The sequence below is a fragment of the Pongo pygmaeus genome, chromosome 13 (genome assembly GCF_028885625.2).
Source record: "Pongo pygmaeus isolate AG05252 chromosome 13, NHGRI_mPonPyg2-v2.0_pri, whole genome shotgun sequence".
NCBI classification, from domain to species: domain Eukaryota; kingdom Metazoa; phylum Chordata; class Mammalia; order Primates; family Hominidae; genus Pongo; species Pongo pygmaeus.
The window spans coordinates 55,780,186-55,797,274 of record NC_072386.2 but is presented as its reverse complement, the minus strand read 5'-3'; the positions used below and the strand labels follow the sequence as shown (position 1 = coordinate 55,797,274).

Here is a 17,089-nt window from a genome sequence, read left to right as displayed (position 1 = left end):
TCCATTTTTATGCTCTGTGATTTCCTAAATGTTATTAGCAGAAGCAATCTACATGCTTTTCCAGGATTTAATTAGTTTGCAACTGGACACTTGAACTTACTTGAAGTGGCTTGATATGCTCTTTCTATCAACTCTCCTATCAGGAGCTTTTGTTCACCATTTATTATGCCTTGCTTTTCAAATCTGAGCATTGTTCTCATTCCTGAAGAATCTGGAAACAGAAAGTGAGTAGGGTGTCATCACCTCCTCCCTCTCTATCAATTGTTCGAAGACAATTCTTTCAGAAGCAGTCCACAGGAAGACCAGCCCTGCTGTCTGTAAAAGGGTTTGGACATCAGGTCTAGCCTTGAAGATGGTTGCAGCAAAGTGATGGAGGAGGCAGGAGATACCGGCTTGGTCAGTGCCTGGTCAGTCCAATTGGTGAACACAGCTCCGGTGCACAGAGGGGTGGCAGCCACGTGGCTCCTGCCTCCCTGACACTCTTCAGTCTCTGCTGTCTTCCTCTAGCTGGGAATGTGTTCTTCTTGCCCCTAAATTTAATAAGCCTTTGTGGTATCTCTGGGAATTGTGGTAAGACTCAGCTTGTCCTAAATTTTTAGTTCTCACATTGGAGAAAATCATTCATTCTTTTTAGAAATATTTCCTTCATTGTTTTCTTATTTCCAGGACTGTACTCTTGAATATAATTATAGGGTAAAAAATTCCAGGTACTTACCCCACTAGCTCATCATGCAGTGGAAGAGATAGCTTTCCTATGGGATATTACTGAAGAGGTAGCTGGCCTGGGGAATTCAGGGAAGTAGGGGTCATATGAACCCCATTATCTGAGGATACAATGACATTACCTGGTACTTATAATCAATTTAGGACATTATAATAACATTTACCTGGGAAAATGAGCTTTTTTCTTTTTTTTTTTTTTTTTTGAGAGAGTTTTGCTCTTGTTGCCCAGCTGGAGTGCAATGGCAACCTCTGCCTCCCAGGTTCAAGCAATTCTCCTGCCTCAGCCTCCAGAGTTGCTGGGATTATGGGCGTGCACCAACACACCTGGCTAATTTTGTATTTTTAGTAGAGACAGGGTTTTGCCATGTTGGTCAGGCTGGTCTCGAACTCCTGACCTCAGGTGATCTGCCTTTCTCAGCCTCCCAAAGTGCTGGGATTACAGGCGTGAGCCACCATGGCCGGCAAATGATCTGATATTTTATTACATTATAGCACCTTTCCAAGAATTTGGTAAACTACAAACCTGTGGACTAATTGTACTTAATTCCTATACACACTGAAAAGTAATTTGCAGCATTTTTCTCATTTTGAGTAGGGCTGAAACTCTGTTGAAGGCCCACATATAATCAGCCCATTCTCCAGAAGGGCAGGGCTCTTATTTAAAAATATTGCCTTGTTCCAAGGCTTTCTCTGTCTCGGAAGTTCTTTATTTGAAGTGCGTTAGGTATTTACTGTGTCGAAGGCTTTCCCACACTGATTATCATCTCAAGGCTTCATCAAACCAATGGATCTTTACACTGGCATTCATACTGTCTTTCTATAATAAGTTTTAGTAACAAACATTTTAAACCAAATCCATGTCATTATGTAGTTATTATTTTTTGTTACTTTGTTTTAGGGTTTTAAAAATTTGTATTTTTTTTTTCCCCAAGCCAATCAGATGGCTGACCTGCATGGACTCCTTATCAGAATGATTTGAAATTATTCTGCTGGGATCTTTGGTTGTTCAGAACCCATTGAGTTGTAATCTGTGTCAGTCTTAGATGACAGAGCCATACCTAGCTTCTCTCAGTTATTTACAATCTACTCTGTAAAGTGTCTAAGGTAGTACTTGTTTTCAGGTTTTCCTCCCGTCACTCGTGCACATTCGGAGATGACATGGTCTACTTAAGCTTCTGTGTCTCCTTGGTCAGCATCATCATTAGCCCAAGGTCCTAAAAGTGAAATAATAAACACTTTCCCAATTCTGTGCCTTATTGCTGACACTCAGAGTCCCCTCAACCTGCTCTTAATTGTCCCTACAAGACACCCGTTCATCTGCCTCCTCACACCCTGTCTTCCTGAGGCCCTTGCACTGCTGGCCTGGCCTGGCAAGCTGCAGGGTGGACTGCATGCCCTGCCTCCAGTCTCTTCCTGTCCTGGCTTCTTTCTGAGGCACCTAACTGGTCATTTCATGTTGTAACTTTAGAACTCCTCACAGCGGCCCATTGCCTACCTGATGATGACCAGACTTCTTAGCATAGGAGAATTGTTATCTTCCACAATCTGAACCTTCGGATCTTCCCAACTTTTTTTTTCCAGTGCACCCCTCCCAGCTCTCCTTATATTTCAGACATTCCAAAGAATTCTGTATATTTTGAAGAGAGCACATGCGCTTCCACCCCTCTGTTGATTTGTTTATGGGTTTATGCTTTTCCCTCTCTGCAACACCCCGACCCCCCGCTGACTCTAAAGCAGAATGGGGCAGTGACTCGGAGAAGGGATATATACGTGGACAGGCATAGGCTGTGAATGCCAAAGGGTGCTGTCTACACCTGGAGGGAGATCTAGAGGGTATGGAGGGTCTTCCCAGGATCTGTGAAACCTGGCAGCTGCTTCCCTGCCACCACACAAAGGGACACCAATACAGCAATTTCAAAAATCCTCAACTGAAAAGGCTTTTCTAGAGGCCTGTAGACGTGCCCAAGACCCCAGGTGGTGGTTTATTTTCATTTCCCACTGAAGATCATGAATTCAGTGATCTATTGAAAAGGAATAGAGCTCTTGGAAGCAGAGCTGACTAGTTAGATGGTGTTCAGACCCAAATTGGCTGATGCTTGGAATACCTTCTATGTGCAGGCTACTGTAACAAAACACTTTATCCTATTTAATTTTTATAAACTTTCTGAGGTAAGTATTTTCCCCATTTTACAAATGAGGGGCTAAACTCAGATAGACTAGCACTACCTTTCCAAGATCACACGCACCTCTAGCCAGTGGCTGCCTGTCTTCCACCTTCTGGAACAGTGAATGGAACATGTATAGAGGGAACAGGGTAACAGGAATTTCTGTGTGTGACGGAAGTAGGAAAATCCCAGAAAGGTTAGGAAATCCACTTTCCCCCGCCATTTTTAGAGAACTATGTTATTTTTCCGAATGAGGTTCCAAACATAACCCCGTGTAATCTTCCTAACAAGGCAGGTTGGTGAGGAGACTGAGGCTTGGAGAGTAAAATGACTTAGGCCAGGTCACCCAGCCTAGGAAGAAGGAGCCGGGCGGGGACGAGAACCCAGGTCTTCTGACTCTAGTGTTCTTTCTACTCTACCGCAGGTGTAACGTGGAGAAGGTGCCCAGTAATTCTCAGTTGGAAATAGAAGGAAACAGGTCAGGATCTGTCTTGTATTCCCCTATCTCTAAATACAGGTATCCCTCGTTACATGAAACAGATTGAATCATAGAATCGGCCTTTGGAAGCAAATTTCTTCGGTCACCTCCTCATCACCCCTACTTGAAGTGCGGGATAGAGGCACAGATACTCTTAAACACCTGTCATGGCTTCTGAAGTTGTTTGTGCTGTATTTTAATCTGGCTGTGTCAATTCTATACATGCACTCCTTACAAGGGTATTGGGAGCTCCTGGAAAGCCCGCCCTAACTGCAGCATCTTGGAGATGGGTTTCTGTTGCTTCCCCCTCCCTTCCAGCGCAGCTTCTGTTGTGTGTTCCTTGGGCCTCTTTAACTCTGTGCTGTCTTGGTTTAGAAGCTTAATGCCAAGCACCTGTAGTGACTTGATCTCCTGCGAGACATGAAGAAGCGTGCATGTTCACGCTGTGTCTGCATTCTGGAGTTGATCATGGCATGCAGAGGGCAATTGCTGAGTTGTCTCTTGTTTGTGTGATGGGTTGGGTTTCAGGGTGTGACTCCTGGGCCTACCTGTTGTGTGTAGTCCCAAGCATCTAAAGCCAGTCTCTTTCAACCTCTGTGTGCCTTTGCTTCTGTTGGGTAGAAAGCAGAAATGCTTTTCTCCTAGATATAGGGTGAATGTTAGATGACATTGGTTGAGCTGGAGAGATGGATTTGCATGATACGCCAAGGCTAGGAGCTCTTATTAATATAAGAGAGATAACATTTCTTTCTCCATTTCAGTCAAGCTGTACTTAAAAAAAAAAAGTTGATACAGTGCTTTACTATCCATATTGCAGTTTTTTCAGCTGACCCAATAACATCCTTTCCAACATTTTTTCCCCCAGCATAGGATCCAACCTAGGACTGGAGAGAGAGAATTGAGGATGTATCCTGTATTTCAGAATGAACACAGATCACTGGTTGTGGTATTCTTCTTTATATAAGGAGATTAAAAAGTAGGGGTGATTTATACTTATACTTATCCATTTTTGTGTGGAGATGAAACTGTCGGGCAAGATTGTCAATTTTTGATATTTCTTATTGCAGTTCAGTAAACAATGACTAATCCTGGAAACCAGGTACATAAACTATAATGTCCATTGAGAAACATCAGGAATTTTATTCTGTATTTGCCATTATGAGAAAGAACTCAGTCTGGATTCTGACTTGGAGATTGAAACAACAAATAATTGACTTTATAAGTTTGGGCAGTATAAATAATCAACCAACTTGGGTAAACATTTCCACCCCTAATACCTAGAAAGGAGGCCTTATGGCTAAATGGCATGATGTAAGCTAAATGCCCCACCCAGGAAGCAGGGACAGGCAGGAACTCCTTTCCCTCTTTCCCCTCGTCTGTCAAGATGGTCACGTGACCATGAAAAGTAGATCAATAACTTTAAAGGCTATTTATGGCAAGTCCCCAGTGCCATGCGAAGGCTTTTTGAGGGGAGATGACATGGCGGTATATGGTTAGGAACTAGATAAATTCGTTTTCACTAAAGACACATTTAAACTAATTTCCAGAGACATAGCAGTGAGCTTGGTGTTTGCTTCCTCAGGGCTCTCTGGAGTCTGTCTTGTCCCTTGCTGTCTGTCACACACACTTCCTTTTCCCATAAGCCTGAGCTGACAACATGGTGTTTGGAGATTGTATTATGATGAATTAACCCTTTCTTCAGAAGAGTTTTTAAAAAATCCTTGCTTCAGTGGTCAAAAGAGGCTCTTTGTAAGTATTGAAAATGGAAAAAAAAGAATTAAATGGAGTTATTTAAAGCACAATTGGAAAGAGCTATGTCAACAAATAATGCAAGTACCTGGTATGAATGACACATATACACAGGGTGGGATGGGAAGGGATGGGGCAGGAGTGGAGAGCACTTCTAACTGGCTGTGAGCAGAGTGGGAGTTTCTCAAACAGATGGGTGAAGGGAGGATGGGTGGGGGGACAGAGCTTGTGGTGGTATGTGCGGGAATGGGGGATGTAGCCATGGAGGCATGGAAAGCAGTCCCCCTCTAGAGACTACACCATCTCAGTGTGACCAGCTCATTGGAGACAAGGGAAGACTGGGACAGCCCGGGTGAGGCTGGAGAAGCCTGAGAACAGATCCCGGAGGGCCTTGAACACCAAGCTGAGGAGGAATTTTGATGTACTCTTCTAGGAGTGGGGTCTTGAGGGCAATCTGTAGTCATCGCAGTGACTGTTAGGAGCACTGTTTCAAGGAGACCAATGGAGAGCACACCTGAGTTCTGGGCGTGAGCGTGCAGGGACCAGTGTGTGATGTCTGTCTTGTGGGAGAGGGGAGGCGACACCCAGGGAGCTGAGATCAGCCCTGCAGTGGAAAGTAGATAGCCAAGAGAGGATCATGGGGATACAGTGAGATTTGTGTTGGGAAATGTCACTGATAGTCTGTGAAGGATGGATCGAAGGAGGCATACATTAGGAGAATGTTGTCCGGTAGTGGAGGAAGATAGTCCTTAAAATAAGGAAGTGGCAGTAGGTAGGAATACAAGGGAATAAATACTCAGAGGCAGGATTGACAAGACTTAGGGGCAGTCTGGATGTGTAAGGAGGAGAGGAGGAAGAGGAGGAGGAGGAAGAGAACTCACATAGCTCTTGGATCTCTGCCCTGAGTGATCAGTGAACAGTGGTGCCATTTACAGAAATGCAGGTGGCAGGAAAATTGGTGTGTGTGAAGGCACTTGTATGTATGTGTGTGTGCACATGTGCATGTATGTAGTTACCTGGCCCTGCATACACCATCACAGGACAGCTGAACTCTCTACTTGGCCGTTAGCAGCCCTTGATGTTGTGATTATGTTGTTAGTATTGACCGCTCTTTCAGGACCAGCCAACACGCTCTTTTAGGCAAAATTTATTTTTAGTACCAGACATCTTGTATTACTTTAAACGAGAGTGAGAGTCTGTAATGATAGCTCTCAAGCCCAAGCACCTCTGCATTTAGTGGCTCTAATTTCATTATAGAGAAATTACCATGAAATAGCACTGTGACCAATTAGATACACTTTTAGGAAATTTTAGGTGTAGGTGAAGCACCTTTTTTCATTCATTCTCTGTTTCTGATAGTTTGGACCCAGAATCAAGCTTGACAGTTTATCGTGTAGAGTAGCAGCCTCCTGAGGTCAGAGCCTCATGCATTGTCTGGTGCATGAGCATTTCATGATGCTTCCCAGAGTGAGTTCTTCCAACTCTAGCCTTCCTACTCCTTCTTGGAGATTCCCAGTACAGCCAGAGGCCCTGGGAAGTCTTGCTATAAAGTCAGCTGTTTAACTGCTTAACCCAGCATCTCCCAAACTTATTTGACCAAAGAACCCCCTTTTCACGGGACACTGTTAGTAATCCATTAAGCTAGTGTTCTGTGGAGGACACTTTGGGAAATGCTGAATTAGAGCCCAAATATTACATTTAGTGCAGAGAGAATCTGCTCAGGGAGATGTGGACTCCAGTGCTTTATTTTGCCCTCATTACAAATATTGATACTTTAAATGTTTACTGAAACAGGCTGCTTTGACTCTTGGTGACTCGATACTTATTTATGGTGCTTAGCCAGTTATGCCCACGTACAGCAGGTGGGCAGCCCACAAATAAACTTAGTCCGTCTGTTTTCCGAGACACAGAATGCTTCCCCTTATCTTCCAGCATTAGCGTGGCCCTGAAGCCCCTCTTTCCAGGGTCTCTGCCTCTCAAGCTCCAGGCCAACACCAGCATAAAGGACCCCTCTCTGAAGGAAGGGAAGGAGGCTCAGCTGGAAATAAAATGGATTTTCTTACAGGGCTGACTGACACACTGTTTTCCAAACCACTCTATAAACGTTTTGATTAAAAATGGATTGCCCTGAGAGATCGCAGTTATTTGGATATATATATGTCCTTGTATATTCATGGGGGAAAAAATCTGTCTCATTCCTTTAGAATCACACCTAATATGTCTTCCTTGAGAATTTATTAAAACAGCCATTGTAGGAAAAAGCAGCACTCCAGTGCCTGCCACGACCCACCCATTTAACAAAGCAACGTGTGGGACTTGGGCACAGATGGAGAGGCATTTGATTTTGTCTGCAGAAGCTTTGTGCTTTTTAATTTGGTCGCAATTCAGCCAAAAGCTTTGAAGCATTTTACCGTTAAGAAATGGGGAAGCAAAGGCCAGGCACAGTGGCTCACACCTGTAATTCCCAGCGCTTTGGGAGGCCGAGGCAAGCGGATTGCTTCAGCTCAGGAGTCCGAGACCACCCTAGGCAAGATGGCGGAACCCTGTCTCTACAAAAATGCAAAAATTAGCTGGGTGTGGTGGCATACTCCAGTAGTCCTGGCTACTTAGGGAGCTGAGATGGGAGGATCGCTTGAGCCTGGGAGGTCGAGGCTACAGTGAGCCCTGATCGTGCTACTGCAGTCCAGCCTGGGGGACAGAGTGGAGTGAGACCCTCTCTCAAAAAAAAAAAAAAAAAAAAAAAAAAAGGAAATGGAGGGGCAGGAAAGGATCAAAGGACAGAATATGCAGTGAAAGGGAATGTGGGTTCTTACATTTTGAAAGACAGGCACGCTTTGAGTCATGAGCAGGTGTAACGTCTACAAGGTGGGGTGGGAAAAACTGTAGAAATGGCTGGCTAAGGAAGCTGCAGGTCATCCAGTGTCCGTCTATCATCACATTTAGTCAGATGGGCAGTGGAGTTCTGTACCTGCACCCACTATTATGAAATGTCAAGTGAGAAAGAGGGTAGAAAAGTAGCCATCCTAAGACAGTATTTCCAAAAGCTGAGTGATAGCTGACAAATCTACTCAAAAACATTTTTTCAAAATGCTTGTCCCCCCTTCAATACACACACAAAAACACTCCCTGGATCTTATGTCCTGTTTGAAGCACCTTTGCTTTGTAGTAATAAATGCAATGGGAGAATCCTGAAGAAATGCATAGAAACTGAACAGAAGATTCTGATGGTTACAACATATAACATATTAAAACTTCTGTGTAATAATTGTATTCTTTTATTTGTTTGGCTTTATGTGATAGTTAAAAAGTGCCAGTTGGTAAGACGTGCTGTTTATGGTGATAAAAATAAAGGTTGGTCCTATGATCCTTAAACATCATTTCTTTGGAAAAATAAAATTAGATATTTGACTTACGGCATGTTTTCAATGAAGGTAACCCAATTAAAGTGTTTGTTGGGACCTATTTTATTTATGGATAAAATGGTTCTAAATTACATTCAATCATAAATCTTCATTTTGGTGAATAAGAGTACATTATTATTTTTCATTATGCTTTGGTGTATCTCCTTCTGGTCGTTGTTCAATGCCTTTTTTAAATCATTGTTGAAGTTGAAGTTGTACTTCACTACGTTTTTTTTTGAGATGAAGTTTCGCTCTTGTTGCCCAAGCTGGAGTGCAAATGGCACGATCTCGGCTCTCTGCAACCTCATCTCCTGGGGTCAAGCGATTCTCCTGCCTCAGCCTCCCGAGTGGCTGGGATTATAGGCACGCGCCACCATGCCCCGGCTAATTTTATTATTTTTGGTAAAGATGAGGTTTCTGCATGTTGGTCAGGCTGGTCTTGAACTCCTGACCTCAGGTGATCCACCTGCCTCGGCCTCCCAAAGTGCTGGGATTACAGGCATAAGCCACCGCGCCCGGCCTGTTTTGTTTTTTTTTTTATAATGGCGTAACAAGCATTTTTTTCTTTAAAATACATAATTTTAGACTCTTGCATTCTATTACTTGTTCTTTCCACAACTGTTAAAACGTTTTGGCGCTTTGAATTATTTTAAGTAATCCTGTCACGAATATCTTAATGATTATCTGTTTCAGCCCAGAGTAGATTACCAAAAGTAAAATCATGTATCAGAGTGTGATTGTTTTTAAGACTCTAGACAAAGTCTTGGTGCCTTTCTTATTGAGCTGAGTGAACCCTTTTCAGTCTCCTAACAGGGAACTTTGTTGGTCTTGGTAACTCAGGGACATTATTTATCCATAGTCCTTTATGACTGTTAGGGTGATTTTTTTGGTGGTGTTGAGACAAAGCTCTGTTGACCAGGCTGGACTGCAGGGGCATGATCTCAGCTTGCTGCAACCTCTGCCTCCTAGGCTCAAGCGATCCTCCCACCTCAGCCTCCCAAGTAGCTTGGGACCACAGGCACATGCCACCACGCCTGGCTAAGTTTTGTATTTTTTTGTAGAGATGAGGTTTCTCCATGTTGTCCATGCTGGTCTTGAATTCCTGAGCTCAAGTGATCAGCCCGCCTCAGCCTCCCATAGTGGGGGGATTGCAGGTGTGAGCCACTGTGCCCCAACATTGGGGTGATTTTAACAGCTACTAATTCCATGACCAAAACAAGTCTGCTCCCATCCCACCCTGTTTTGCTCTTGCTTCAAGGGTCTAGGTGATTATATTTCCAAACTTGTTAGGAATTATCACCAATCAATACTCAATAAGGCTGAGATGAGAGATCTCAGTAGCAAATATGGAGTGCAGATGCTTGTAACACCTGCTTCATGACTGGCTCAGGTTTCTGCAGGCTCTCTTGATAAGTAGGGGCACTAATGTGGTCTAGTAAATTCTTCAATGATATATATTAAACTTCATAGGAACCTGAACCTGAAAAGAAGCAGCACACTTCACCTACTGCCCTGCAATGTTGACCCAATTTTTAAAGTTTTCTTCCCAAATGATTTTGCTATGTTTGATTCCTTTAGGATTGTGATAGCTTTTCTGTAAAATCCTTCCAACCTCAAGTGAGTATTCTAAATCATGACATCATTTTCTAATTGAGGTAAGATAGTCACATTTTTACCCTTATTAATATAAACAATGTCAGCTATGGTTAAGAGTTCTTTCTCAGCAGTATCTATTAGGTATTCTGGTCAACAAATCAGCTTGAGCAGGTAAAAAAGAAAAACCATAAAACAAAAGACCCTCACTAATTATCAATTTTAGCCTGGTCCTGGAAAAAAAAAATCATTAAAAGACATAACCAGTATTCTAGAAGTAGATTTCTTTTTGTTTTGGAAACTGAGTTTCGCTCTTGTTGCCCAGGCTGGAGTGCAGTGGCACGATCTCAGCTCACCACAACCTCTGCCTCCTGGGTTCAAGCAATTCTCCTGCCTCAGCCTCCCTAGTAGCTGGGATTACAGGCATGCGCCACCACACCCAGCTAATTTTGTATTTTTAGTAGAGAGGGGGTTTCTCCATGTTGGTCAGGCTGGTCTCAAACTCCTGACCTCAGGTGATCCACCCGCCTCTGCCTCCCAAAGTGCTGGGATTACAGGCATGAGCCACCGTGCCCGGCCAGAAGTACATTTCTTAACTAGCATATCAGCCTTCAGCATGTCTCTAAGCTTAAAATATAATCAAAGCTAAAGCTGACATTTATGTAAAGTTTATAATGTATGCAGTCACCAGTTTAGAGTCATAGTATAGATGTGGAATTATACTTTTGGTTTGTGGAGGTAATGAGAAAAATGCCCTTTGGTTTGTGGAGGTAATAAGAAAAAAAAAAAAAAAAAAAAAAAAAAAACGGTTCCCAGATGAAGCATAACAAATTAAATCTCAGTAGTGTGTGTATATAAGCCATGCATACAGGAGTTGAAACTACCACTTGCACAGTGGTATGTGGCTCTTTTCCATCTCGTACTCCATGGTCTCATGGCCACGTCGCCATGTCTGTTAACTTTCATGGAGAGGAGAGGTTCTTGTCCACCAGCACCTGTGAACTGTAAGACCAGTGAGTGCCTTTAAACTTGTATTTCAAGTTGTACCCCTCCCCCATTTACCCCATGTCTTATCAGAGCTATACTTTCTAGCCTGAGGTAGATCATTATGTAAAATCCATCCGATGTCACAGGCCATCAGTGGTCTTGGGGAGGGGGTCTCATTTTTGTCTGGGAAGTAGTGCACTTTCCAAGTAGCAATTTATATTTAGGCCTTAAATTGTGTAAAATGACATAATGGAAAACACCTTGGGATAGGATAAGCATTTCAACAGAAACAGAACACCTTCTGTAAACAACATGGTACAATTAGACTATTGTTCTGTACTTAAAAAGGAAAAAAGCAACTTTCTGGCCGGGGGCAGGGTGATGCATACAAAACCACCACATTTGAAAAGGTGTATTTAAAAGCCCTCGTTCAGCTCAAATTAGAGAAAGAAATGACAAGGATTCAAAACTATCAGGCTGCTTCACTTCCTTTTTTGTTTGTTTACTTTTTTTTTAACCTGTAATTTAGGAAAAAAATAAATTACTCTAGCAAGTGTTCGTGCTACCCCAATGCATTCTATAGGTGATGTGGAAGCTAGGTACTGCCCAGGACCTCCTGGCTTTGTCTGCTGAAGCTGGCCATCCAATCCCTTGCTCTGGGAGGGAGGGGGATGAGTTTGATGTCTGTAGGAGAACCCAACCCTGTGGGGAGGAGAGAAACAGTAACACACATGGAAGAATTAGGTTCTGAGCAATGAGGGGACTGAGAGTAAGTGTAGTTGATATTTAGGAGAATTTCCTCCATTTTTATGGACAATGGGTTCTTGGTCCTGGATGGATAAGGAAATACTTGGAGAGGAGAAAAAACCACAGAGAACCTTCCAGCTATGGAGTGAGAGGTCAGGCCTAGAGACCTGGAATGGGTCATAAAGAGGGGATTGCCCATGAAAGTTGGGGGTACACAGTAGAGACTCTCCTGACTAGAAGAGAAGTGTGTTGGTGGTACCAGTTGGGATTTTAGAGAATGAGGACATATCCTGGAGAGCTTTGGAAGCCAGACTCTGAGATATTTCAATGATGATGGAAACAACATATCCCAAGAAGTCTTCCATAGATAACTTCCGGGTCCTCCTTTTGCCTTTGTCCTTTATTCTTAGGAGAGGAAAAAAGAAAGTGGGATAGGTATATTAAGTCCGGTGAGCCTTTATTTTTTAAACAGAATAAATGTGTTTATTTCTCATTTTACAGTATTGGCCCCAAGTCTCAGAGCATTCAGCTGTCTTCTTTATGAGCATAGAGAACTCTGGACTTGTCTCCTTATGGGGTTTAGAATTTTTAGGGTCTTACTGAAGACAGAGATGTCATACCTAGATGGTTTTAGCCTTATGCCTTGGAGCTTTGTTGCACTATTGGTCACAAACTGCTTATTTCTTATTTTACCAGTAGCACAGTTGGAATTAAGAGTATGTCCATCACAGGTGTACAGAGATGTGCCTGTAATCCATCAACAGAAAAATGACACCATCTGTTGGCAATGTAGAAGATGACACCATGAAGATGTGTCATTGAGGGAGGGTCAGGTGTTAAATCCACGATTACAAAGAGGTCTGACTTTTGGGTTGCTGCTAGGTTATAAAGAATGCTAATTTTAAACAAGTTGCTCTCTACAAATTACTCTCATTGCATTTCATAGGCACCTTTTCAAACAGATAAAATGTTTGGGTGTATAAATCTCAGAATGGTAGAAAAACAACAGACCAGAAATTGTGGCCCTGTGTTGAAGGTGATGGTAAATAAAATAGTTCTTATCATATACTATGTGGCATAAGTTAGAGAAGTACGAACGCATTTCTCGAAGAGATGTGAGGGGTAGGGGTGGTTGAGAGGGTGAGAGAACACCTAGGTTCTTGCTACAGTGATCCAAAAATCCAATTCCTGACTAAAATGCAGTCTCTTAAACCTCTTGTGTTCACCCCTGATTTTCGTATTTATGAGGCCCATATGTGCATTAAAAAAATAAAAACGGTGACCTAGTGTAGCAGAAAAACTAGCCCATCTCTTTGACAGAGGATTTTTGGTTAATTTATGCAGGCCCCTTTGCACTTCAGCATTTTTTCCACTGGTTGCTAAGCAACTGTTTGAGTTACTGCGCATGCCTTTTTTATGATAACTGTCATTATGATTACTTTTTAATTATACAACTGGGACTGTGGATTAAAACAGCATATTGTCACTCATGCTTTGCCACTGCCTTCTAGTATTCTCACAAGCTCCTAGAATCACCTTCTGAAATTTGTATGGCAGCGATTTATGATTTTTTTTAATATTTCTGGCTTCACAAAGGAAGTAGAGATGGCATCATAAGGGGAGTGAGATTTTTGTGAAAAATGACTATCACATACCACAAGCTGTTATTGATCTGAGTAGACCAAATCAGATATTAGGATCTTGAACCTAAATTGTGAATTTCTTTGTGCCTTTAACCACGTCTGCTTCCAACAGTAAGTGATGTTAAAAGCTCATATTGCTTTGTAGCCTGTGTTTGAAAATTACAAAAATGCTAAGCATTTGCTGCTATTAAACCTGCTTTCAAATAAACCTACCATGAATTTGGGGGAGGGTACAGCACTAATCCCAGAAATGTGAAGCATCCACACTTACACTTGTGAAACATGTTCTTCTTTCACCCAAATTGCTCTACACACACAGAAGGGCAGTTAGGCAAGATGAAGGGGTTCCTCTGGCAAGTAATAATAAAGGTATGTGTGGTTTACAGTATGTAAAATACCCTAAAAGGAATAAGACCAAGAAGATGGTCAGCCAGTAGGTACGTATGAAGGCTTTTCACTTGAGTTTCCAGAGTATATTCTAACATATTATTTTGAGTTACTTTCTAAATACAATGTGAATTTGAAAACAAAGGAGTATGGAAATAAAATGTTTAAATATATATATATTTTTTATATATGTATGTATATACATATATGCGTATGTATATATGTGTATATATACATATATATTTACCAATTCATTCAAAAATGAAATTTTTAGCTAACAAAGATATTTTGAATATTTCTATCAAAATAAAGAGATATATTTGCTCTGAAAGGGAAATCCACAGTGTATTTCCCATATCGTATGTGTGATAGAAGTGGGGACCACATTGTATTTTACTGTGATTTTGAAATTAGCACAAGGGACATTAATCTCCAGTAGAGTTGTGGGATTTTTCCTGACTTAAAAAGCTCCATATCTCTATGCATGGAATATAATTTACTTTGTTGACATTTTCTGAAATAAAAATAAAACCTTTCCTTAGTAGTGTTTGATGTGGCTTGTTTTTGTTTGTTTCACCCATCCTACAGTTCAGGGCGACAGCTCAGTGAAGTCTTCATTCAGTTACCTTCAAGGAAAGAATTACCAGAATACTATGAATTAATTAGGAAGCCAGTGGATTTCAAAAAAATAAAGGTAGATATTTTGTTTACCAACTTTATTCTTCAAGTAAATAAAGGAGCAGTGTAAAGTCATTGAAATGGTTGTAGTTGGAGCTGACTGCCACTGATGCCCACCCAGGGCTCCCCACAGGAAAGGTTGGTATGTCCTGGATGTCCTTGTGCTTTTCCGTGAGTGTTACTTAATCACATTGAGAGCTCATGTTATATTGCATTTTATTGAAGAGCTTTCAGGCTCCCTGCTCCCACTGCCCACATTATTGCTCTTCTCATTTCCCATCATGTGCTCCTCCTTGGCAAAAGGAATGACACTGGGAGTGGGAGGGTGGACTTGGTGAATGGCGCCCCCTGGGGTTGTGCAGTCCCACATCCCTGGCAGGGCTTTATGCTGTGAAGACAAAGGGAAAATCAGGCTTTGTTAACTAAGTAATGATCGCTGAATTTTCCTCTCCCTCTTTTTTTCTCAATTTTCTCCAAAATTTCCATTAGGAAAGGATTCGTAATCATAAGTATCGGAGCCTGGGCGACCTGGAGAAGGATGTCATGCTTCTCTGTCACAACGCTCAGACGTTCAACCTGGAGGGATCCCAGGTCTGTCTTAAGTTGTCTAAAAGTTCTTAACTGTAAATGTGCCCATTGTTCTTTTTAAGTAAAATATTTCATTTTCTTACCTTTTGAATCATTGCTACTGGCAGAAGAAAAATAACTAAAAACCTATGTTCCTTGCTACCTGTGTAAGAAAATAGAGGCTTTGGCATCTTCAAATTACCTTTGTATCACAGCTGTGCTAGCACCTACTCACACTTCTTTTCAAAGCCTATATTGCTTTTTTTTGTTGTTTTTGTTGTTGTTGTTTCTTTCATTTTTTGAGGCAGAATTTCACTCTGTCTCCCAGGCTGCAGTGCATTGGTGCCTTCTCGGCTCATGGCAACCTCCGCCTCCCAAGTACCTGGGATTACAGGCACCCACCACCATGCCTGGCTGATTTTTGTATTTTTAGTACAGATGGAGTTTCACCATGTTGGCCAGGCTGGTCTTGAACTCCTGACCTCAGGTGATCTGCCTGCCTCGGCCTCCCAAAGTGTTGGGATTACGGACGTGAGCCACTGCACCCAGCCTCAAAGCATATATTCTTTTTTTCGAGATGGAGTCTCGCCCAGGCTGGAGTGCAGTGGCATGATCTCGGCTCACGGCAACTTCCACCTCTCCAGTTCAAGGGATTCTCCTGTCTTAGCCTGCTGAGTAGCTGGGATTACAGGCATGTGCCACCATGCCAGGCAAATTTTTGCATATTTAGTAGAGACGGGGTTTCACCATGTTGGCCGGGCTGGTCTTGAACTCCTGACCTCAGGTGATCTGCCCACCTCGGCCTCCCAAAGTGCTGGGATTACAGGTGTGCACCACTGTGCCAGGCCTCAAAGCTTATATTCTAATTAGAGGAGGGATTCAAGTAAATCATTGAAGGTAATGCTGAAAGGCTGGCAGTACCATTTTTGCTTTTTTGGAGATTGTATATTTGATTATATTTACCTTTATTTTTCTGATTGTACTCTTGCATCAGGAGCTGAAACTACTAGAATTTAAGACAAAACAAACTCTAGGAAAAAAATAAACACTGCCTCTAATTGCTTTTTAATCCTTTTTATCAGCCCAATTGCAATTCTCTTTACTCCCCTTCTCCACAGTCAACAAGTCTAAGAGTATATAAATGAACTGAATTTATTAAAATAACCAAGGGGAGGGCACTTTTATTTTAATTACACCTCAATTACTGTCACCTTATGTAGGATTTTTTTTCTGTCTGTATTTCTGGCCTGATGCCTTCAGACCCATGAAGAAGAAAAAGACAAAGATGTACCCCTCAACCAATGCAGTGTCAAACCACCTTTAAATTCCTTAAGCCTGTTTCCTGATCATACCCTTGTGCCTGCACATCAATTTCAGTCATCAAACAGGAGAATATAGAAATCTTCAGAATGTGCCTTGAACAGACTTAAACATTTCCAAGTTAATAGTAGTAGTATCTTGGCCAAAACAGGAGGTCTTGAAAGCAAGCCTTCTGTTACTCAAGACACTCTAAAAGGAAAAAGTTAAGCTCGAAGCCAGGACATAGAAAGTAGACGAATCAACAAAGAAGGTTTTGTGAATGACAGTTTGTTTTAGTCTCTGGATAGATATTTGGATTCTTTATGTCAATATGGCATTATCATGATATACATCCAGTCCTTTTTTCTACAACCTTCCTATCTGTTTTCACTCTCACTGTCTCACAACTGAAATGAGGTGTTAAGTGGCCTCTTGACTGGTTTCTCCCCCGGGCCATCTGGACCCTAGTTTGTCTTTCTCTAGCCACCTTCCTATCCTGTTCATTTACTGCCTCTCTTCCCAAGCTTTGAGGTTCCCCTGTACTGTCTAGAATGAATTTCATCTCTGTAGACTGCTTGCTGAAGTCTAACGTAAGTCTTTAGCTTCATCTGCTACCCCTCAACCTAAATAGCCTATAGTCCATTCAGATTGATACCATGATCACCTGCTTCC

At 42.1% G+C, this 17,089-nt stretch overlaps 1 protein-coding gene across 12 annotated transcripts in view; it reads left to right on the top strand.

The window, feature by feature from the left end:
• Positions 1 to 17,089, top strand: part of SMARCA2 (SWI/SNF related, matrix associated, actin dependent regulator of chromatin, subfamily a, member 2) — a 215,994-nt gene that overhangs the window by 189,553 nt on the left and 9,352 nt on the right. For 7 of the 12 annotated variants that reach the window (XM_054502676.2, XM_054502673.2, XM_054502677.2 and 4 more), the window contains 3 exons: positions 3,313 to 3,366; positions 14,462 to 14,567; positions 15,041 to 15,142. In XM_054502676.2, the coding sequence (XP_054358651.1) occupies positions 3,313 to 3,366; positions 14,462 to 14,567; positions 15,041 to 15,142 (262 nt within the window). The remainder of the gene's footprint in view (positions 1 to 3,312; positions 3,367 to 14,461; positions 14,568 to 15,040; positions 15,143 to 17,089) is intronic. The other 5 variants (XM_054502680.2, XM_063649567.1, XM_063649565.1 and 2 more) reach the window with 1 other exon arrangement.